The sequence below is a fragment of the Coffea arabica genome, chromosome 7e (assembly GCF_036785885.1).
Source record: "Coffea arabica cultivar ET-39 chromosome 7e, Coffea Arabica ET-39 HiFi, whole genome shotgun sequence".
Classification (NCBI taxonomy): Eukaryota; Viridiplantae; Streptophyta; class Magnoliopsida; order Gentianales; family Rubiaceae; genus Coffea; species Coffea arabica.
In genome coordinates this window covers 43,918,473-43,942,506 of record NC_092323.1, presented here as the reverse complement: position 1 = coordinate 43,942,506, position 24,034 = coordinate 43,918,473, and the positions used below count along the sequence as shown (strand labels likewise).

General features: G+C 34.1%; 2 protein-coding genes across 2 annotated transcripts; one reads left to right on the top strand and one right to left on the bottom strand.

The window, feature by feature from the left end:
- The first annotated feature begins 18,840 nt into the window (after nt 1-18,840).
- LOC113698558 (probable pectinesterase/pectinesterase inhibitor 41) lies at nt 18,841-21,118 on the top strand. Its single transcript, XM_027218423.2, has 2 exons — nt 18,841-19,997; nt 20,280-21,118. Exons 1-2 carry the CDS (start codon nt 18,941-18,943, stop codon nt 20,972-20,974), a joined length of 1,752 nt encoding a protein of 583 aa, XP_027074224.2. The 5' UTR covers nt 18,841-18,940; the 3' UTR covers nt 20,975-21,118.
- Nucleotides 21,119-22,271: 1,153 nt separating this feature from the next.
- On the bottom strand, nt 22,272-22,865 carry LOC140011387 (cell wall / vacuolar inhibitor of fructosidase 2-like). Its single transcript, XM_072060176.1, has one exon. The coding sequence runs from the start codon at nt 22,863-22,865 to the stop codon at nt 22,272-22,274; it is 594 nt and encodes a 197-aa protein (XP_071916277.1).
- Nucleotides 22,866-24,034: the final 1,169 nt, after the last annotated feature.

Below are 24,034 nucleotides of genomic sequence, written 5' to 3'. Positions count from 1 at the left end.
TTGGTTTTTGGCCAAGTAAAATTCTCTATAAATAGGTAGGTTGGCATACTACAAAGACATACAAGAAAGGAGTGAGAGAGTTCTTAGTGGGTGAGAGGGTTATACTAGAGTTGGGGCTTGAGAATCAAGTTGTAATCTTGTGGTGTTTTTCCTCTCATAATAAGAATAAGTTTCTCTCTTCGTGGACGTAGGCTTGGTGATTAAGCCGAACCACGTTAATTCTTGTGCGTTGCTCATCATTCGTGCTAGATATTATTTTCTATTAAATTGTTGGTCCTTTTCTTTTTCAAATAATTGGCCTGATACCCTAACAGTAAATTTGTTTCCCATTGAATATTTAATCTGAAACTTTGTGGTAATATACATTTTTACGATTGTTCTAATTTAGTTTGTGAATTAATTACCTGGATACTGCAAGAAATTGCAATGATTTATGAGTCTGTCCTGATGAAATTAATGCTATGCTTCTTCACTATGTTAATGCCTAGCCATAGTGTTGCACGACTAAAAGGTCATGCTCTCTCTTTTGCAAAAGAAGGTAAATGGCAAACGAAGTAAGGATGACTATAATTCAGCAAGGAAAAATAAAAACAAAGAAGTATCTTTGCCTTTCTTTACATTTCATGAGTGTGAAATTCAAATTTTCCTTAATTTGTGCTCCAATTTTTTTTGTCATTCAACCCTATTTTTAGAATATATTAGTCATTGAAAACCACTATATTGCCTTATCGAGTCATAGTGATGCATGAAATTTGTTGTGACCTTGGTGCAGAATAATACCCTTGAGGTAGGTATAGGGCTTTTTGTGCTTAGTAGTAAGCTATTTGGATTTTGGCCAGTATGGAAAGTCAATCATTAGAACTAGAAATTTCTGGGTTTTTTTGCTAAAAAGAAAATTTGTCATTAAAGAAAGTCAGATTTCTTTTTCATGCAGAGATTCTCCTCAAAGACTTTGTTTACTCGTCTTAATCCAATAAAGAAAATTAGCTATATGGAGATGGCCTTAGTTTGTTGTCCGTCTATCTGTCCTGTTACTTCTGTTCTGCCTTCTTCAGTCTTGTCTCCATAACAGTCACACGCTGATCATTGATAATACCACGTCTGTCCCTAGCACTGTATTGTTGTTAGGTCGATGGAGATCTATTTGGACCAGCATTAATCATAGGATTTTGGACTTTTGAGACTTTGTTAAGCCCATCTGGGATGTGGTTGTGACTTGTGATGGGGTTATAAGGTCATAATCTGATGGCTATTTCCTATTGGTTAGTGTTAACTTTGAATGGTAATAGACCTTCAGGAACTTAAGGGAACGGGATATGTCTCTCATATATCAGCAAGATCGAAACTATGCCATTTTATTTATTGGTATTTTTTTGTTCCCAAAGAAAATAAAAAGTTTAGAGATTCTCTTCTAACGCCTCATGTTGAAAGCCATATCAATGGCCCACCCTATGCTTAGCCAGAGATACATACCCATGGACCACAGGCAGGAACGGTTGCAGGTGCAATCATTTCTAGCGGTTTCGTGCATTTTGCACACCGCGTAATTTTATTTGCACATGGCGTAACTTTGTTTGCACGATGTGTAATTTTAGAACAAATTTTTGTGGACCCCATACACGTTATTAAAAACGAGGTACAAGAAGTGATCTAGACCGTATAATTTTTTTGGGCCAAATCTTGGCCGTGAACAGCTCAGGAGCGGTCCATACGATGACCGCTCCTGCCCCTCATCCCATACCCATGGTTAGTTATGATGGCATCTCCTGTAAAGGTTGGTGGACAGTTTTAAATGTAAATGGTGAAGAATATAAAGGTACCCCCTTCCCTGCCTCCTAACTAGGATAGGCAAGGCTAGATGGGTAATATGCTCTGTTTGATCAGTGTATAATTTCTCTTTCTCTTGATCAACATTTCTGCTTTGCAGGTGCAACCTCACAAGCCTCTTAAGCAAAATGCTCAAGCCTTGGATCAAATTTCTACAAATTTTGTTGCAGTCAAGGTGTCTTAGTTTTTGATTCCTTCTCTTCAGAAATTTTAGATGACATTTTAAGGAAGAATAGGTGGTGAAATAGTCCAATGTATTGCAGCTTTTCGATGCCATTTTTTATCCAAATAATGAAGCTAATTACAGGTTTATCTCCTTATGCAAATTTGATTTTTTTTTTTCGTATTGTTAGTTGTTTAAGCCCAACATCATGGTTAAAAAAAAAAAAGAGCAAATCCTTTAAAACTGAGAATTCTGGCAAGTATTATATTTCTGCAATTCTTACTAAAACAGAGAGATTCCCCATAATTGTGGGTTTGATGTGTTAAGCCATGATGAGGTTTTTTCTTTTCATTTGTTGTCTTGTGTTAGATGATAATGAGAATAATTGAAATAGGTCAAGTTCTGAATAGAAAAAATTTGTAGTTCTCTTCTTTGACAATGATATGAAAAGTTTATTGCCCTGCTGCAATGGCAATGTCCACATTATTATAAGTATCACTTGTGAGTTTTTTTGTTATTTTTGTGACTTGATTTACTGATGTTGATGTCCATGCCATTTGAAGATAGAGATGCCTGATTTTTGCACTTCAGACATTCCTCTATGAGTGTCATTCACAAATTGGCTATTGTGCTCTAATTTGACTTGATGCCAAGATTTTAGTTTTATGTTCCTCCATTGATTTGTTTATTTTTTGATGTGTTATTTTCTTGTGCTGTGATATTCCTTGTTATCACGCATGTCGAGACATCTCTTTATCTGAACTGGTAACAAGTTGAACGTTCAATGTTTTTATCATGCTTTTCTTCTTATTTAGTACTAATGGCTTATTCCTTCCACTCATCTTAATGGAATGGGTTGCTAACTCTAACTTTATGGCTTAGTTACTCTAGAATTCAGGTTTATGCATGAGGTCATGCAATTTAATGTAGTTGTCTTCTCCTTACAAGAGATAGTAGAGGTCCTAGAGCAAGCAAGCCGTTAATTTTTTTTCCAATCCCTACTTGTTTATGCAAAGCAAACTTATATTCATATTGCATTTGAATCCCTTTTCCTGTTTTCGTATTTATTTTGCCTGTTCCCTTGGAATTGAGATATTAAACATTTGTGAAGCATTTCAATGATATTAAGCAAGATTTCAGTGCAAATTGATTCTGCAGCAAATGAACAATGTTATGCAAGAATGGTGAATGGTTCAAATTGTGAAGCTATTCTCAATAACATATGGGTGAACTGGAATTGGTAATTCAACCAGTAGAATGTCAAGTGATCTGTGGTGCTTAAAGGTTACCTTTACTTGGTTGCTGTTGACAACTTGGAATAACTGCAGCATTAGAATTTTCATAAAATATGTAGAAGATTGACAAAGCATAGGAAACCTTTGATGGTATTAAATTGGAGGACTGAAGTTGAACATGGTACTTTTATTTGCATGTGTTCTCTTATTTGATTGTGTTACATCTGCGTTCTTATCTATTCTAATATGTACAGCATTCATATGCATTCGAATTGTTCTTTGATTCAGAGTTGATTATTGAACGAAAAAATAATCTATTATCATCTGTTTAGATTCGCCTGATAAATTATAAACAGGTTTTGAAGCCTAATTTCTTGAGCTTTGCATATTGTATATGTAAATGTCAATTTAATCGTACAAAACTATCCCTCCTCAACTTCTGGGATTTCCACATTTATGCCTCCCTTGCACCATCTCCCAAATCAGACTTATGAAAGGAGTACTGAGGCTGGTCCTATAGATTTGACAAGGGTTACTGAAACTTTTACAGGATGTATTATGCAAGATAGGGAGATGGCAGCTGATCAGAATTCTACACATCATTTGCCTTAATTTCAATTTGTTCGTCACAGTTATGTATAACCTACATCTACTCCAGCTGCAACTGCCCCAAATAGTGTGCTCATTATAGCCTCATTATTAGAGGTGGCAATTTGTCCCAAGCCCCAATGGGCTACCCATACCCAAAAGGACCTTGGGTAGGATGGGTATTATAATTTGATATTGGGTTTAAAATAGGATGCATCCCAATTGTACCCATTATTTGATGGGAAATGTTGGGAAATACTTGGATACCCATTGGACCCAAATATCTTCCCAAAAAAATTCATTTATCCAAAAATTCATCTTTGATTTTTTTTTTTTTTTGCAAAAATCTGATTTTTTTTCACTTCCATTTTCTTTCTTTTCCTTTCTTCACTTTCCTACAAAAGAAAACCAGTTAAGTAAAAATGATTTCATTTAAACAACTTTAAAAAAATAAAGATAACAATAAAAATAAAATGAATTGGTAAAATTTTGGTGTCTACAAGAATCAATGCTTTACTAACTACTGTTGGCACCCTTTATGTTGATTTTATGCTAATTGTTGAACTATCTACATAGATTTCTATATGCAACATTATTATCAATTTTTAATCAGCTTCTTCGTTTCTGTGCTAGCTTTATTCAGCATTTAATGTGAATTTATTTTGTATCAAATTTTGAAAATTTTAAGAATGTCAGTAAGAATGAATTTGGTGTTAAAAAATCTTGTTCCTAGTCCTTGTGTCAGACAACATTATGGGGTAAGGTTGGAATATGGTTGTATATCTATCTTTTCCTTTATTTGTTAATCCAATTTTTGGTTTAATCCAGGGAGAAGATATGTTCATTCGTATCAAAATGTTATGTCTTTTAAAAGTAACTGTTGATCGTTCTAGAGTGTAAATGAATTCAGGAAAATATAAATTCACAATAAGATCAAAAGAAATTTAATAAATAAAAATATTAAAGTTATATAAAAAATAAAAAATAATTAAAGGAAAAAAATATAGAAAATAGATTTGGATATTAGACGGGATCAATCTAAACCCATCCCAAAGTGATCTCGCCCAAGTTAGTTCCAAAACACATATGGATAAGGTTAGACCCAAACCCATATGATTCGGTTTCATTTCGAACCTAAGCAAATCCCGCCCATCCCGCCCATTTTGCCACATCTACATGTCTACTGAAAATTTTACATCTATATAACACATTCATTGTATTTTTTTTTCGATGGAATTTTGTTGAAGTTTTAAAAGTTTAAGTTGCTTCGCAAACGTAAGACCAAACAGTAAATATCTGCTAAATCCGGGCAACCTGATGCGTAGTGTCAGGCATCAAAAAGTAGTGTAATTCTAATCTTTGAGGGGTTCACAAGGTATCCTAGTGAAATATATTTGCACATGGGGGTTGAAGTTGAAGGTCTGATTGTTGATTTAAGCAAATGCTCCAAAGTCATTGACATAAAAGTTCACTAGCTACATAAGTACTTGAATTAGCAATAGTATCCTTTTCCACTTTTCTGTTTTAACAAGAAAGAAGATATATTTTATCAATCTTTCTAGAGCTTCTTCCAAAAAGAAAAAAAAAAAAGGAAAAAGGATCTAGTAAGCATTACTAAGTTGTATACCTTGTTACAGATGCATAAGCGAAGCCAGGACCTAGGCTTAATGGAGGCAAGATTGTACACTTAAAATGAAATAAAAGTTAATTTTTTATGGGACTTTTGTTCTACTTTTCCTATAATTTTTCTCTTTCAAGTAGTAATCAAATATGTCTCAATTAATAGCTTTAAAACAATTGGATCTTAAAAGAGATAAAAGAAAGAAATTGGTTATTTAGAGATGACTATTTATCAAATTTCACAGGGGCAATGCCAAGAGATAAGGGTATTTTTTAAAATTGAGGGAACCAATTGTGAGAGAACCCAAAATTTCTATAAATTTTTCAAGCCTATTTTGTAATTTTTGCAAAGTTGGATGTTGGGTGAGGGGGGGAGCAATTGCCCACCCTCATATCAAGCTGGCTCCGCCCTGCTACAAAGGAGATGAAGAATCAAGATTTGCCTCTCTATGCTACTGAAAAAAAGCGTGACTAGAAAGCATGTAATAATAAACTGCAGAGTAGAACAAATGAGCTAGTTAAATAGAGAGAGATGGGTATACCTTGCATGCAGCAATCTGCCAAAAAAGCCGAAAGAGCAAATAAAATGTTTGGGGGGAAGAAGTTTATGAGCTGGCCGCCATTAGGTAAAGCTCCAGACATGTTTCTGATGGCAAAATTGAAGGGTCTTTGTTTCTTGCTCTAATTGACAATCGAGAGCATGCTGAATATATTTTGTTGGAGTCTGGCATAGACCATGTCCCAATAGAGTCCATAACTCAGCAAAATTTTGGTTATTTCCTAAGTTCGAAAAAGATAAAATGGCAGAGTAATAATGACATTATGTGGTCACTAGTAATATAAATGGAAAAGTTGCCGACAAACAAATCTTCAGAATAGTGCAAAGGATATTAGGTCCTTGGATTACTCAATCTGTAACTGATTAATTGCAATTTTTTTATTGCATCAGTAGCATTTTACTCTCAATTATCAATTGAAGTTACCATTTGTAGTCCCTTATGTTAGAATATTTATGCGGCGAACATGACCACATATAATATTAGTAAGATAATTCTTGTTAATTAGAAGAATAAATAACTATATAAATGAATATGAATAACTAATTACAGAATCCTAATACAACTGAACAATTGGAGGAAGTAGGAAGTCCCATATTCGTTGTAAGTGAACGTATTACTGATATTTATTGTGGTACTTTATCTAATAATTATAATGATTATTAATATGTATTTTATCATTATGTTTAACAAATAAAATATGATAAGAATATTAAACTCAATCATTATTCCATGCTAGGAGGGATTGTGACTCTATAAATACTTTAGGCCTCCTGGTCCCTCTCACCACTTTGATATACGTTATTTTACCAATCACAAAATAACATAATAGCAGAGTAGGTGAGAGAAAGTTAGATAGCAGGCTAGAGAGCTTCAGGTCAGGTACCCTTGTAATTAGAAGCTATATGATTCTTCCGCGAGGATGTCGTACCTAGAAGCCATATTAATAATGCGTACTTACAATTACTCACTTATGGAGTTGCGATGATCATAAGGTATGCCTCAAATTATTGTTTATGATTTACATGTCTAAACTAAAATCCTGCTTTTATGTCTAACACCTTGCACAAGATAAGTGGAGGACCATTGGTTGAAGCATTACTTATCTGTCATACTGAACAACAAATGAATTGCTTGCTACAAGCAGTTTGCTGCAGACTTGAACTCTAATGGCTTCAGAATGTGAAATAAGTGAAAATTCAATATGGAAATCTGCAACTTTTTTTCTTTTTGGGGAAATAAACCTGAGACCATTATGTGTTAATCACACAAGATGGATTGTCCACAGGCTTAATTGTGTCCTTAGCAACTGTGAAAACTTTGCATAACCAACATGTTAACACCACAGAAACTTAATTTAACTACATTCTTGCAGGCAGTTTCGTTAATTAATCCACGAAGTGCACCTAATTGAATGTGTTAAGCTCTTGCAGTAAAGCAAGCAGTGTTACATGGATTAATCCAAATTCTTCCAGTCTGCAATAAGAAATGGAGATGATGATGCTTAAGAAGTTTTTCCACCGAATGAATCTCACTTGAGCTATATGGAACACTTTGAACGGTACATTATAACATTGTTCTCTGCATATGTTCTACTTCATTGATTTGGATTCTTGCGTTATACAACCAGACGCATATTTGCAAATGGAAATTGTTAATCACAAAATCATAATTACTTGATCGCAAGCACTAAAACACTGCAATACAATGCGACCATTGGATCTAATGTGACTAGCAGTACTATTGCTGCCATCGAAGATTAATCCCTGCTGGTAGTTTCCCTGATCACCTGATACATCTTACAAGTAAATTGATCTCTTGCCTTGTTAAGAAGTTGTAGAACATTTTTTTACCCCTATGGTAACGGTGGTGTTATTGCTACTCTATCTTACTTTAAGGAAAGTTGGAACCGAACTTTTTTCTTTTGTCATTTGTCGTCTTATCTATAATATCCTACACTATCCTAATCTAAGGGGGAGGTCCAACTGAGTCTAGGGGAGCGATGGGGATTGAACCACCGCCGGAGCAGACGGATGTACTATACACCCGTTTAAATTTTTTAAGAGATCACTTAATGTGGTAATTGGAGGGAGGCAACCCACCAAGACTTTAATGGCTTAGTGGTGGCCATGGGCCCAAAGGCTAGTGATTAGTGGAAACGAACTTGGATGGGTGAAACATGTCAGACAAATGGATTTGGATGGGCATTAGCCTCAAATATACGTTAGAAATTAAATTGGGCTTCGCTTGGCTGACACAAGAGTAAACATGATATGAGCCCGATTCACTTTCCTTTGAATTTAGTTTTAGCAAATCACATGCTTGATCATTATATTAGTACTTATGTCATATCTTACTCATTATGTGAAAATTAGCCTTCATAAGTAATGTTTGATAGTAAGTAAAATTACTCTTATATTAATTATCTAAACCTTTAGTTTTTTAATTGAAATATTATATTTTTAGTAAAATATTAGCTTTTAAAGAATAGGGTTACGTGCACTGAGCTCCCGTAAGATCTAGTGCCATTTGCAGTTTCTTGCTTAACATTACTTTTATTACACTTTTCCCTCCCCTTGACTAGCACTCAACACTAACGATTTAGTAAAAGGATATAAATGACCTTAAAATACTAATTAGTAGAAATAACACTTGATATGAAGAATCGGTCATTTTTTCGAGGAAAATATTGTTAAAAATGGGTTCCAACCACTTGAAAAATCTACATGCATTTGAAATCTATTGTAAATATAACATAAAATTATTTCAAATATTAAAAACTAATAAGATTGATTACCAAAAACGATTACTATGTAATGTTTAAAAGAAAATTGCTGTCAAGTTTTTTTGGATAGTAACAAAGTTTTGAGTTTACTTAATTTGGTAATTTTATAAAATAAAAGTGAAATATTTTGGGAATTTAGTTCTTGATTTCCTAGAAAAAAAATTTTGCACCACTAAAAATATTCGTAATGGAGACGCTTGGGCAGTGTGAAGAAGAATGGAATAAGTTAAAAATAAGGACAAAATTGAAACTTTTGACAATTTTTGACGGAAAAAGCTTTTGTGACTTAACAGAAGGGGTACAGCGTAATAAGAATAACGCTAAGGGGGACTTAGTGTAAAAAAGTGTGAAATTTTTTAATTTGGGTCAAATCCCTTTTAAGCCCAGGGCAATACGAATTAAAGCTTATAAAGTTAGGTGTAGGCCCAAGTATCACTTTACCATTCTGGACCTAAGCTCGGACTCAGTGAAACCCAGTCCAAATATTTAATTGACAGCCTAAGTCTTGTTTTTTCATGTACTTTTCTAAAGATTTCACAGATTCATTCCGCGTAATAGGATAATGTAATTGTCGCCAAGTTGGTGCACATTGTTTGCACATTGCATCCATGGTTTTTTTTTTTCCAATTATTTTTCCCTGGAAATATGCTAAGTAACATGGATAGAAACCTCATGAGGGGGCTTTTGAGATTGGAATTCAAGGTCAAGAGAATCCCTCTAATCATCCAGCAGAAGAGGTCAAGAGACTCCCCTAGGCACTGCGTTACCTTTACTTGGTATCCTCCATCTTAGTCCAGCTGAGGTCAACTGAGGAACTTTCATACGAACCTGTACAAAGGAAGCATTTATTCTATTCACAACAATGAAAGAGAAAGTAAGGAAAATTTTTTGCAGCAGCAAAGCCGCAAAAGGCTTTGAAACATGCGAAATTTTACTATTATTAGTACCACTATTTTCGTGCAATATGTGTTTGGATTGCCAAATTATTCTAAATAATATTTCGCTTGTATCGTAAACACATTTTTCAATTTATCTTTTTATATTTTTAACTATTTTTTATCTTACATATATCACATCATAAAAAGTGTTACGGTAATTATTTCAAATAATACTCTATCCAAACACAAACACGGTTAGTGCTAGAAAGCAAATGAAGCAGGCTTCGAGGTCAATGACACTATAATATACTTGTAAGGACCGGGAAAGTATTATTATTATATTGAGTCTTTGGCCTCGATTAGCGGGAAAGTTGTATGGTTGGATTGGAAAAGAGCCAATGCAGACGTAGAAGAACGTTCGATTGATAAAGACAGATTAATTTCTTACAAATAATTATACGTTCGAATCCTATTATTAATATGAGTGCTGTGTTGATGAGTATTCTATAACAATTCCTGTAAGAAACATATAATTTTGAAAATATGTCCCGATTGATGAGAACTTTAGTAAGTGGTTGATATGATTTCTTTTAAATGGTCTATGATTTCGGAATCATATCCTGATTCATGATAGTAATATGAATCGAACTCACTCAAACTTTTTTATTTTAAAAAGAAAGGACTGGGAAGGTAAATGCGGGCATGTCTACGAAATTCACTGTCGAATTGCCTTACGAGGCAAACAATTAAGGGAACAAGCGTCGGTGGTCAGACCGTGTATAGGAAGGATCGAAAAATTAAACCCGCTCAAGGCTCGAGGGCTCAACTAATCATCGCCAGCCTGTGAAGTACTTGTTCATACTTTAAAAGAAAGCTCCAAAGTCCAACTTTGTCACCCCTCTAAGCTTAACTTTTAATACTATGATTTAACGCGACACTATTTTCATCTCAAAAGAATCCAGACTGTCGTAAAAAGGTCGAAAGTTTTGGCAGTGTTAGGCAATTCAATGCCAGCCCACCATGGTCTAATTAGGATATGCATTGATTTCTATATACCGAAATTATTAGATGCGTGATATATAATTCAAATTTGAATCTCAATCAATCCATATTCTAAGAGTAAATATTATATATATTGATAGTATATACAGTTTTTTAATGACAATGCATACTTTTGGGATATTTTGTACAAATTTTAATGTTACATTACTTTTTTTTTGAATTAATTTTATATACACTAACAGTGTATACATTATCATTATTAGATGCTTGATAACTAATATAAACTCCGTTTTTTAGTGGCACATTTCTTATTACATTATATATTAGAATGACACTTATGATGAATTTCATGACAGGCATTTATACAGACAAAGAAAATAGTGATTTACAGGAGAATACAAAATATAATTCCAAACATTTTGTTACCATCCCCGGATTTTTAGTCATCATCAACTGACAATCACCACTAATTTTCTGGTATAATCCTATATTTTCATAATCACGTGACTGTTAAATTTTATTTTGGTAGAAATGTAACTCTTACACATTAATATATGCCACACGAAATAATTTATAAAATGGGTTTATCTAAATAATTTCCTAATCACTCATAGCAAGTGTAGATGTAATAATAGACTTCTACCTTGAAAAAAAAAACTGGATGGAACAATAGATGGAATTGCAGAAATTAGGCCCATATGCATATATATCAGCATTATATGACTAGCAAATCCAGTTTTATCAGCACATTCGGTGAGTTAATTGTCGCATCATCATAATCATGGTTATTAAAGCATACTCCACATCGAACCAAGGAGATTGGTCGAGTGGGTTAGTGGTTTAACCGCGGAGCGATTTAGTTGACTGAGACAAAATATAATAATACATTTATATTAGTCAAATTACTGTGAAGTAAATAAAGTGGTTCACTAAACTTAGCAATGCTTTGTGGTCCATTGATTGCTACGTTCAAATCCCACTAGATGTAAACTTTTTTATTTTTGTGGATTAAACTGGTAGGTCTTTGATTTTTTTTTTTAAATAGATATCTTCCTTATTTAGTTGAACTATCAACTCAGCTCAATTAAGTGATTGGTTCAGTAGATTGATCGATTAAACGTTTGAGTCTACCGAATAAGTGACCAATTCACTAGATTAATTAATTAAACCTTCAAGCCAACCAAGCTTAATAACTATGCTTTGGATCCATCATTAAAAAAAATGCAATTTAAATCTTTCTCCTGTTTTGAAACCCAAACCGGCAAGTGATCGGATGAGCTCCTAGTTCATGATTCAATCAGTTTGATCGGTTCAACTATAATTCAATTATTTCATAATTTTTAATTATTTTGATATTTAAATTACTTCAATAAAATTAATATATATATATATATATAAAGAAAATAAATATTTAGTGAAATTTTGTTTTAAAGGTTGATTTTGATATTGACCGGTCCGACCGGTACTATGTTTAACCGGTTCATTTGATTTCCTGATTTAAATATTTAACCATACTGAATTTATGGTTGATTTGCGGTCCAACCTATCAAACCGGCCGTTCAATCCGCTGGTTTTACTTGCTCACGAGGCTTCGAAAGAGCACAATTTAAATCTCTCCCCCAACTTCAAGCTTAACTCAATAGCTTACTAGTATTTAATTTTCACATAGAACCGATATTAACAACGTAACCAGAACGTGCTATTTGCCTATTTCTGCTCAATGTACAACTCCAATCAACATGCTAGCCAATCAGCCTTGCCCATTACTTACTTTATGTGTTGTCTAATTGAGCTCACAATTGCCGTACTTAATAAACTTAACTCTGTTATAAAACAACAAAAGTCTGATTCAGGCTGTTGAAAAAAATAAACTTAACTCTGAAACCTTACCTACTGTGCCGTGTTGACCGGGCTTGGCATTTCAAACCCAGAAATACGAAACGCCAAGGTCATTTGTCAAGTGCCTTCGAATCCATTCAGATCCGACCATGCATTTATGGTCTCAAAATTAAAGGAAATAACATAATCCGAGAAATGGAGCTCTATATTTTGAAGTAGTCAAAGATCCTCAAGGCTATATGTTTAGGTGTACGGAAGGACTTGGCGTAGTGAATAGAATTGATACTCCAGAAATCGAAAATTCTAGACTCAATTTCTTGGGATAATTTCACAACCTCCCTTGAAGTATCTCACAATTGCAGAGAGCTCCTCTCAAGTTTTAGAAATTACACCTGGTTCCTTTACTCTTACTATTTAGGTAACAAGATAAACCCACCAGGCTAGATTTTTTCTCAAATATCCTATATTACCCTTGTTCTATAAAAACTAAAAGAAAACTAGTTTCCTCAACACTTTTTTTTTTTCAAATTTGCAACAACACCACCATCAAGCAAACACTTCAAACTCCAATGTCAAATCAAATTATTTCCAAACATGCGACAAACCTACTAAGCAAACAGTTTGAACAGTTCAAGAATTTCAGCAGTTCCAAAAATCCCAACATCTGTCTTGTGATATCATCTGAACCTAAATATTTTTTAAAAATCAATTCTCTCTTGACAATCAACAACCAAACTCACACTCTAAACTTCAATTCAATACCTAGCATTGTCGCAAAACAAATAATAATTTAACTTACCACTACCAGTAGAACAATACATTGACCTCCACAAAAATATATATTAACATTATAAAACAGAGTAAAACCATCCATAACAAAACCAGAACCAACAATATTAATCAAGTAAAGAAAATCAAATGCATTTATTAATATTCTATACAAGTTTTCAGGGTAATAATCAACCCAGCAATTTTTTCACTAATCCCTCCTCTTCCATGCTTCTTAGTTATCAATTTGCATTATTTATTTCTTTATTATCACTACAAGAATATTCATTGCTCTTTAGTTGACAATGAAATCTACTTTTGTAAGTAAAATAGTGTCATATTCATTAAGTAAACAGAGATGGTTATGGTATGGTGGGTCATCATTAAGATAAATAGAGATGTGGATATAGAGAAAAAGTAAGAGGAAAGGAAAGGTAAAGAGACAATAAGATAAACGAAAAAAGAATTGTTGTTTACAAGAGTGAGAGAAAAGAAGAAAGAAGGAATGGTTCTTGGTAGAGAATAGAAGAGGTATGATTTTTTTTTCTTGATTTTATTTAACCCTTGTATCATGTTGTGAATTATCTATTAAATGAAGGACATTATAGTGATATTATCACACCAAGGGAGGTTAGTGTAATTTTTTCAACCTGAAGGAAACCGAGTGAAATTATTAAAAACCATAGGGGAGGTTTGTAAAATTATCCCCAATTTCTTTCGTCTTTGTTTCTTAAATCTCAAATTCTTGATAGAAAATAAAAAGTTATACTGCGTTTTGGGAGACAATGGTATACATATAGCATTTGCTAGCGTGCCACCAAATTAAATTCACAAAATGAATTAGGTAGATATGTACGAAACAGTTGAAATTCAAGGGATAATTTCATATACCTCCTGTGAGGTTTCTGATAATTTTACTGAGTTCCCCTGAGTTTTGAAAAATTACACTTACCTCCCTTGATTTGATAGTTTTAGTAACAAAACCTTAAAATAATATTAACTTGGTCAAATTGTTAAATGAATACCCAAAAATGCCTTTGTGTAACAAGTTTTAATTTATTTTCCTATATAATTATAAGATTACCTAGTATAATTATAAGAAAAATGTGCCAAATTTTTCATGTCCATACCTACTATTTAATAAATAAATATAACAATAAGAATCAATCTTCTATATACTGACAGTGTATACACTTTTACCGTTAAATGCATGACACATAATCCGAATTTGAATTTAAAACCCGAATTTTGCATATGTGTTGCGCATTCAATTGTGATAGTATATACACTTTCAGTGTATATAAGACTTTTTCTAATAATAATTTTATCACCATGATAGGATATTTTTTATGATATTTTATTATGAATTTCGATTTATAAGATAAAAAAGAAAATGTTGAGATAATTCATTTAAAGTTTATGAATTTTTTAAATAGTGAAATTATCATAATTTAGTAGTAATTTTGGGCTATTTTTTTATTTATTGTTAATTTTAATACCAAAAAATAGAAAAAAAAAGATCAGTAAAAACATTGTATTACATATAAGTTAACTCATCAAAAAAAATCACCAGTTCGACATTTGGTTACAATATAAATTAGAGGGAATAGTAGTAGTTCTACAATTTTATTGGCAAAAAAATAAAAAAAAATGAATAAGAAGAAAAAAGAATGAAAACATAATTTTAAAAGCCATTCTAAGTATAAACATACCAAACAAGGGAATTTCATTAAAATATTTAAGGTTAATATTATCATTTTAAATGACAAGGGAGGTATGTGTAATTTTTAAAAACTCGAGGAAGCTAAATGAAATTGTTAAAAACCTCAAGGGAGGTTTCTGAAATTATCCTGAAATTCAATAAATGGAGCTCTTCATGATTTGAAGTACTTAACGAACTAAAGAAATTGTAAAATAGGGATAATTTCAGAAACCTCCCCTGAAATTTCTATCTATTTCAGGAAGCTCCCCTTTAGTTTAAAAAATTACACTTACCTCCCCTATGATTAGCATTTCAATAACAATATAGATCCAATATGCTAAATTTGTCCTAAAAAATCCTAAAATATCCCTTCATTACTTAGAAGGGTGAAAAGCTCACTAATAAATTTCTTCCACATTGCAAATATTGTAAACGACATAACCATCATTTTAACGAATTCAATAAACCACTTCAACTTAATCTCCATATTCTCACAATTTTGATAGCTTACTATTGTTGCCCCAAAACTTCCCATGCAAATCAACTATGACAATTAAAATTTGCATTCAACCTAATCTTTAGCCCATTTTTTTCTGTCTAAATTCAATATTTGAATTGACCAATGTCACTTTTCAAACTCAATCTAAATGGCTGCAACTCTGTTTATGCTAAAATAATCTACACCAAGAATATTAATACGGAATAACCAAAAGCAACACTAGAGACCGGATTCCATGTCTTTAGGCAAATTTGATTGCAGTTTTTTTATTCCAAAATTCTTTTTTACACAATTGGCATAATAACGTAACTTTTCTCAATTTATGTTCCCTTTCTAGCTATCTCTTTTATTTTCTCGTCTGTACTCTGTATCACCGCCATCCTTTTCACCTTCATTTAGTTTGACAACAAATCTAATCTGGCAACTTGTCATTTGACAATTTCAATTCAATAATACCTACAGAAAAAGGAAAACAAAAAGAGAGAGAGAGAGAGAGAGAGAGAGAGAGAGAGAGAGAGAGAGGATCTATTTCCATAATAATGAGGATTCAAGATGTATTAAATGATTGTGTAGGCAATTGTGAAAAAATAATGGGTTATGAGATGTAGGAGAAAGAAGGTAGGAGAAAGAGTCAGAAAGAGAGAATAAGAATTTAGTTTGTATGATAACCATTGCTTTAGAATGAAAGGCCAATTGGAGTTGTAGGGTTTTTTTTTTTGTAGGAATTATTTATAAGTGAAGGATATTATAGTCATTTTACCATATGAAGGGAGGTTAGTGTAATTATTCAAACCTAAAGGGAGGTGAGTGAAATTGTTAAAAACCTGAGGGGAGGTTTTTGAAATTATCCCGGTAAAATATTATGAAGAATAGGAATTGGTATCGAAGTTGGTAGTACCCATAGTTATTATTTTGAATACACCACTATGCGAATCATTTAAAGGGTACCAAAGTATTAGATGCAGAACTCTATTATTCCTCACTTATAATTTGATTTTCAAATTGATTAACTCGTGAATCACAAATTCCACTTTCAAATGTTTCACTTCCAAACCAAACTTGTAATGGTAAATAACCAAAACCCATGCTTATAGTAAAGTTTATGCCTTGGATTCTGATTCTAATTCGAGAACACGAACCATAAACCTCCTAAGAAGTTTAACTTTCAAGGGAAGATTGTTAAGCCTTTGCTAGTAGTGTACCAATAAATTCACGAGACGTATAGAAACCAGCATTCACGGGAAGGGCAATGACTTTGCCTGCTAATTCTCTCGCTGATAGGAAGAAAGCGAGGGGAGACTCATGACTCAATATTTATATGCAATATAAACTTATTACCAGAAGGGCGATGACTTTGCCTGCTAATTCTCTCGCTGATAGGAAGAAAGCGAGGGGAGACTCATGACTCAATATTTATATGCAATATAAACTTATTACCAGAGGTATCTTGTCAAAATTGAAGTTTAATTTAAATTCAAATTAATTAATTATTATGCATTCCAACTCGTTAATGTATACAATATCTACACAAAATTTATCACAAGAACCCTTTTGCCATTTGGATCGAAAGTTTTATTTTAAAAAAAAGTGTAATTATAATGATATATATGAAGTAAAAAAAATTAAAAAATATGTCAAGAGAATATTGTTTTAAAACTATCTCGTAGAAAACTCGCAATCTAAATGCAAATTGTTTGGATTGTCAAATTCTTACGTTTTTTAAAAAAAATTCTTACTTTTTTTCATAAATAAGTTTTTCAATCTTTTTTTTTTATTTCACATATATCAAATAGTTATAGTATATTTTTCTACAAAAATTTTAAATAATAGCAGTCCAAGCAGGCTAATGATCTAAAAGAACAACGTGGGGCAACGAAAAATAAACAATAGGTTAATTACATTTACCTCCCCTGAGGTTTGACCATATTACCAATCAATCCCTGTAATTTGTCCAAATAACGGTCTCACCCTTTGAATGATCAAACATTTAACAAAAACCCCCTTAATACCGAAAATGCCCTTATTGAGGCCATGTTGCATTAAAAAAAGAACTTATTTTTATTTTATTAACCCTGAAGCAATCCAAAAAAATAGAAAAAAGTTTTTGCTTATTATTTTATAAAAATCATATCTTTGCTTCCATAAATAGTTTTGAATCAATAATTATTTTAAATCTTAAAAATGAATATTAAAAATTAGATAAATTGAAAGAAAAATAAAAAAGAAGCAATTATTTTAAATCCTCAAGTATGGTTCGAATTTGTGGTTCAAGGCATGTTGCGGAGAGCACAAAGCATGTTTTCCTCAATTTGAACCATACTCCAGGAATTAAAATAATTTCTTCTTTTATTATTTTTCTTTCAATTTATCTAATTTTTAATATTCATTTTTAAGATTTAAAATAATTATTGATTCAAAACTATTTATGGAAGCAAAGATATGGTTTTTATAAAATAATAAGCAAAAACTTTTTTCTATTTTTTTGGATTGCTTCAGGGTTAATAAAATAAAAATATGTTTTTTTTAATGCAACATGGCCTCAATAAGGGCATTTTCGACATTAAGGGGGTTTTTGTTAAATGTTTGATCATTCAAAGGGTGAGACCGTTATTTGGACAAATTACAGGGATTGATTGATAATATGGTCAAACCTCAGGGGAGGTAAATGTAATTAACCCATAAACAATCCCACAATGACTTAGAATTTCTTTCTGACCCGTTAAGCCACATGATATGACAGTAAGATTACGATGAATTAATTTGACTAACAAACATGTAAACCTCGCCAGTTGCCATGTGCCCCGTCGTTGACCATCATTGATAAAAGACGAGACGGTAGCAATGACAATGTAGCAAAAACCTATTGCATTTGTATGTATTTGGGGTAATGAACATTTATACTGAATCTATTAATTATTACGTATTAATTAGTAGCTATAAACTCCTGTTTAAAGATGCTACCACTCTATAGTAATACAACTGATTTTTTTTTTTTGTCGACGGAGTGGGGTGTCCGGGTCAAGTCCGTAAAGGCGGCCCGACTAATCCCCACTTCGGCTCGGCCCAGCGCTCCAACCGGACCTAGCACGTTAAATGCACGGCGAACTGATTTTGTTGCGGAGGTTCGACCCCAGGACCTAACGGTTTCGAGGAAGAGGCGCCAACCACCAGCACATTCACGTGGGAGCCTATAGTAATACAACTGATTGAGTACTATATAATATAGTACATAGAGATCAAGAAACGCGTTTTCGAAGAAGCCATGCATGTTGACTTTCCACCTCTTTTTGGCTCAATGCTGCAGAACTATCTGGCCCACATGTTTTCCTTTCCTTCTCTTCTTCCTAGCTAGCTAGCCAGCTTCTTATATAAAGAATTCCAGGTCAAGAAACCAAATCAATCCAATCCAGTTCCTTCATTTCAAATTCTAAAATCCCTTCATTTCTTCACCTTGATTAAATTTTCTGTCTTGAAACCATGATTCAATATCACAAGCTTTATCTGTGTCAGGTGGCCGCATCTTGCATTCTCATTCTATTCTTCTTGTCTCATCAATCATTTGCAGATGTGCCACCTCCCGATGTGCCACCTCCCGTGGCCGTGGGTAGTCCTGTGAGTAGTCCCGTGGCACCTATCTCCAGCTCCAATGCCTGTAGACACACTCCAGACCCTTCTTTCTGCAAATCTGTTCTTCCCAACAACAATTCCTCCGCCAATGTATATGATTACGGCCGCTATTCTGTCCGGAAGTCCTTGTCTGCTGCTCGCAAGTTCCTGTCCTTGATCGAAAAGTATCTTCGCCATTCGAAAGATTTAACCATCACTGCGGTCCGTGCGATCCAGGATTGCCAGTTCTTGGCTGAATGTAACATGGATTTTCTTTTAGATTCCTTCAAAGTTGTGAATGGAACGTCTAAAATCCTCCCTACATTGGAAGCTGAAGATGTGCAGACTTTGCTGAGTGCCATTTTAACCAACACCCAGACTTGTTTGGACGGCCTCCAGGCAACTGCTTCCACATGGAGCGTCAGGAATGGCCTAATTGCCCCGCTTGCCAATGACACAAGGCTCTTCAGTGTTTCCCTCGCTCTCTTTACAGCATGGGTTCCTAAGAAGAGAAAGATTCCTTCACATCCCACCAGAAAGCAGCTCCCCGTTGGTAATGGCACCTTGCCATTGAAAATGTCGGAGCAACACCGGGCAGTTTTCGAGTCAGTGAGCAGGAGAAATCTTCGGCAGACAACAGATGATGGTGAAGATCAAGTTATGATCAATGATATCGTGATTGTGAGCCAGGACGGTAGCGGGAATTTTACCACCATCAATGATGCTGTGGCTGTAGCACCAAACAATACTGACGGAAGCACCGGCTACTTTTTGATTTATATCACCGCCGGTGTATATGCGGAGTATGTCACCATTTCCAAAAACCAGAAATATGTGATGATGATTGGAGATGGCATTAACCGGACTATCATCACCGGAAACCATAGCTTCGTTGACGGGTGGACTACTTTCAATTCTTCAACTTTTGGTATGCAACACGATATGCACTACTACCTAAGAGTATATTACTGCTAACTTTTATTATTCCAAATTGAAGACAGATAAGCGAAAAAGGAGACACAGCTAGCAAAACTTCCCTTTTTAAACTACTTTTTTTTTCCCCTGCCCCACTCCACCCTCCCACAGTCGAGGATTCGAACTTTGGACTTCTGTAACTGTTTTAATTAAATTTCTTGAAAGTTATTGCTAATTTGCTACTATATATTATTTCCGCTGATCATAATTTCTGCCGTAAATGACAACCCTGCAGCTGTGGTCGGACAAGGATTTGTCGCGGTCAACCTAACTTTCCGCAACACAGCAGGGGCAATCAAGCACCAGGCGGTAGCAGTGAGAAATGGTGCAGATTTGTCTACGTTCTATAGTTGCAGCTTCGAAGGATATCAAGATACATTGTACGCACATTCTCTCAGGCAATTCTATAGAGAATGTGATATTTATGGTACTGTGGACTTCATATTTGGTAATGCAGCAGCTGTGTTTCAAAACTGCAATATGTATCCGCGACTGCCACTGAACTTTCAGTTCAATGTAATTACCGCACAAGGCAGGACTGATCCAAACCAGAACACTGGAATTTCTATCCAAAATTGTACTGTTAGAGCCGCTGATGATCTGGCTTCAAGCAACAGTAGTGTCCAGACATATTTGGGGAGGCCATGGAAGCAGTACTCAAGGACCGTTTATATGTATTCTTTCCTAGATAGTATCATAGATCCATTAGGTTGGCATGAATGGATTGGAGATTTTGCGCTCAACACCTCATACTATGCTGAGTTTAGCAATACAGGACCTGGATCAAATAAAAGTGGCAGAGTGACTTGGCCTGGTTTCTACATCATCAATGCTACAGATGCTGCGAATTTTACGGTATCAAACTTCCTGCTTGGAGATGGTTGGGTATGGCAGACCGGTGTTCCATACACCAGTGGCTTGCTATCTTAAGTTCAATTTTTTTTCTTCCGTTCTTTAGACGTTGTTATACTGATTGTTTCAATTATTTTACCAGATTAAATAAGCATGTAACATGAAGCCTCGAGGCTTCCTAGGAGCAGCTTGAAATCAATTGTTAAAAACCAATTCTTTTAATTGTTGACATTAATTTTGTACTTCAGAATTTATTTATTTATCAGATACACATACATGAGGCTGTCCTCTTGCGTAGTCAACTTCCTAAAGCACACGAGAAGGAACGGAATTGCATGGAACGCACTCTTATGCTTATCATGCTACCGACTAACAAACGCGCTCGAACAAATCAAGAAATCAGCATTGGATTGCTTAACTATACTATTACCTGGTAATTGCATGTTACAATCCAAAGACCAAATCTGTTTAATTTCAATTTGGATTGATGAACTTGATTGAGAGACACAACTTGCAAAAAATAATAAAATCTGTTCTACTTTTGCATGTTATTACTTTATTTAGCGTCCACATTTTCTCTGTCAGTGTCTATTCTGTTGTGTTGGTACTTAACAAAAAAAAAGCCTTGGATCCACTGTTATTTGTGGGTTGAAGCTTCTTTCAAGTTTTTCTTGTTCTATTCTATTTTCTATTATTTCTTTCTTATGCACATATCTGTTATTGAAATCATTGGCCCATATGAGCTACTAGCATCGCACGAAGGAAATTTTTTTTTATCTTCTTATAAACCATACTACCTGCGTCTGCATGAGACCTCAAGTGCAATGCAATATCTTGCTGCAAGCAGCTTCAATTAATTGTTCTTTTTTCTTGTCCCTGTGGGTGGCTTAATGCAGCCTCCATGGGATTTTGGAAACGCAGAGATGGTTACTGGTTAGCGAGGATCCAGCTTCTTGTTTTGGTTTGCGCTTCACCTCAAATTGTAAATTAAATATTGCCTTTGGCATAGCAGTCAGCAGAAAACGAAGCAATTCTTGTGCCAACTAAATGTCATTAACCTGATCACCAGAAGCACAATTGCAGGTACTAAGTATTCTAACATTTATGTTACAGTTAACAATTAAACTGTCTGATGTAATGTTCGTTACTAGTGCAGATTTCATCAATGAAATTACGATGTGTTATATCCAATAAAAAAAAATTAAAATCTTCAAACGGGACGAAAATCTTTTGATTGTCATTAGCCACAGAAGGTAATCGAAATTACAGATGTATGCAAAGGCTTATGATACAGTCGAATGGGTAAATTAATTCACCCGTTAAAGGATAAAATAGTTAGACACAACAAATTAGAATGCCCCCATGAATGTGTCTTTTAATGTGCCTTGGCTGTGGCAGCAACATGCGCAATGGTCAAGCCGGTGTTAATCAACTGGCGAATTAGTTGGTTCTTGTTAACCACCTCCAATGCATTGGGACTACTATCCTTGTATTCCTTAATACCTGCATCACAGCTATCCAGATCAGCCACAGCCGCTTTGGCAAGCTGCGAAGCATCGTTATAAATACCAGACACCAAAGAACTTATTGCATCTTCCACGAGCTCTGAGGCTGTTATATAATGATCAGCACAATCCATGAGGGATTGCTGTATTAGATCTGATTTTATCTGACCCAATGAATTGAGCTTTTGCTTGATAAACAGGGATGTGGCCGTGGCGTTCTTCTCAGCAAGCCGTAGCACAATGTAGGCAAGGCCTTTGATGTCTGCAGTTGGGCTGTTTCGATCAGATTTTAGAACATGAATGCAGAAATCTTTGTGGTTGGCTTGCTCGCAGGCCGTGGAAATTAGAGCATTGGCATTAGAAGATGGGGAAGGGGCAGGTGCCTGAGCAGCGATCGGGTGAGCCCCGAGAACCAAGAACAAGGCCAGAGGCAACAAGAGGAACGACAGAGAAAATGGAGACATCCTTGTTTGGTGGTTAAACTCTATGGTGATCATCCATCTCGTTTTATACTTGGTGGTTTCTAACTTCGGAATCAAGGTGATGGCTTGTGGTTGCACTCATTGGCTTTGCTTGATTTGTGAAGCATGTCAACAATTGACTGGTTGAAGGGAATTGGTGTTGAATGAAGGAATTTAGCCTGAAAAGTTGACATGATCAGTCATTTCTCAGAAAGATACGCTTGGCCACCCAATAACATGACTAATTCTTCCATCAGGTTTCAATACCTTTCAGCATTTTATGGTCTCCACATGAAAAGGGGTAAGCTTAGGGAGATTCCAAATTCCAAATTGCAAATTTTTCTCAATTATCTACTAGAGTAAATGATTGATTTGTCTATAGAAAATTTGAAGCCTGATATTTTGACTCCAAATATTTTTCCGTAATTAAGGTTGCTTGTGTGGCATGTTTTCCAAAGAAGGAAGCACTGAATATTATCCAATTAATATACGTTCAGTTCGGTTTTGGAAAGTTGCTGAATTGCCTATCCTAACTATTAACCAAGTAGATTATCTTATGGACTTCTTTAATGTTCGTGTTTTTATTAATTTTTTAATTATTCTTTGTTTTTTTGGCAACAATTCTTTCCTTTTTTCCACTACCTTATTTGTAGTAACTTCCAATCGATTTATTAATTTCTATCTTGTAGATGAATTATATCTTAGTAAATCTTTATATCAATCAACCTATAGTTTTTCTTTATACACACACATTTCTCTTCAATCATGGTTTGTTTCTTATTATAGTACAATACTTAGCTTGATTACATGTTAGAAGTTACTAATTCTAAAATTTGGACAATTTTTATTTTTCCTATAATTCATTACTTCTTTATTTATATCTTAATTTTGCATTCTTTTTTTAGCAATTAATTAGCTTCCATTTTCACTTTCTTAGTTATAGCAATTTTTTAATGAATTTGAGTGTATAAGCCATTCTATGAATTTGAGTGTACATGAATCATCAATGTCTGTTAATATTTTTACAACTCTATTGCACAAGATGTGTACTCCAATTTTTTTTTTTTTTTTTTTACATCTTCAAACTAAAGTTTTTTTGCATCTGCAAAAACAAAATGTTTACTCTGATTTTATTATAACAAAAAAAGTAAATTTCAAATTTATAAAATCTT

What these genes read in the sequence shown, in the direction of transcription:
- LOC140011387 (XM_072060176.1), bottom strand. Translation starts at nt 22,865, where the DNA reads ATGTCTCCATTTTCTCTGTCGTTCCTCTTGTTGCCTCTGGCCTTGTTC.
- LOC113698558 (XM_027218423.2), top strand. Translation starts at nt 18,941, where the DNA reads ATGATTCAATATCACAAGCTTTATCTGTGTCAGGTGGCCGCATCTTGC. An exon ending in TTTCAATTCTTCAACTTTTG is followed by an intron (nt 19,998 to 20,279) that starts GTATGCAACACG and finishes ACAACCCTGCAG; the next exon opens with CTGTGGTCGGACAAGGATTT.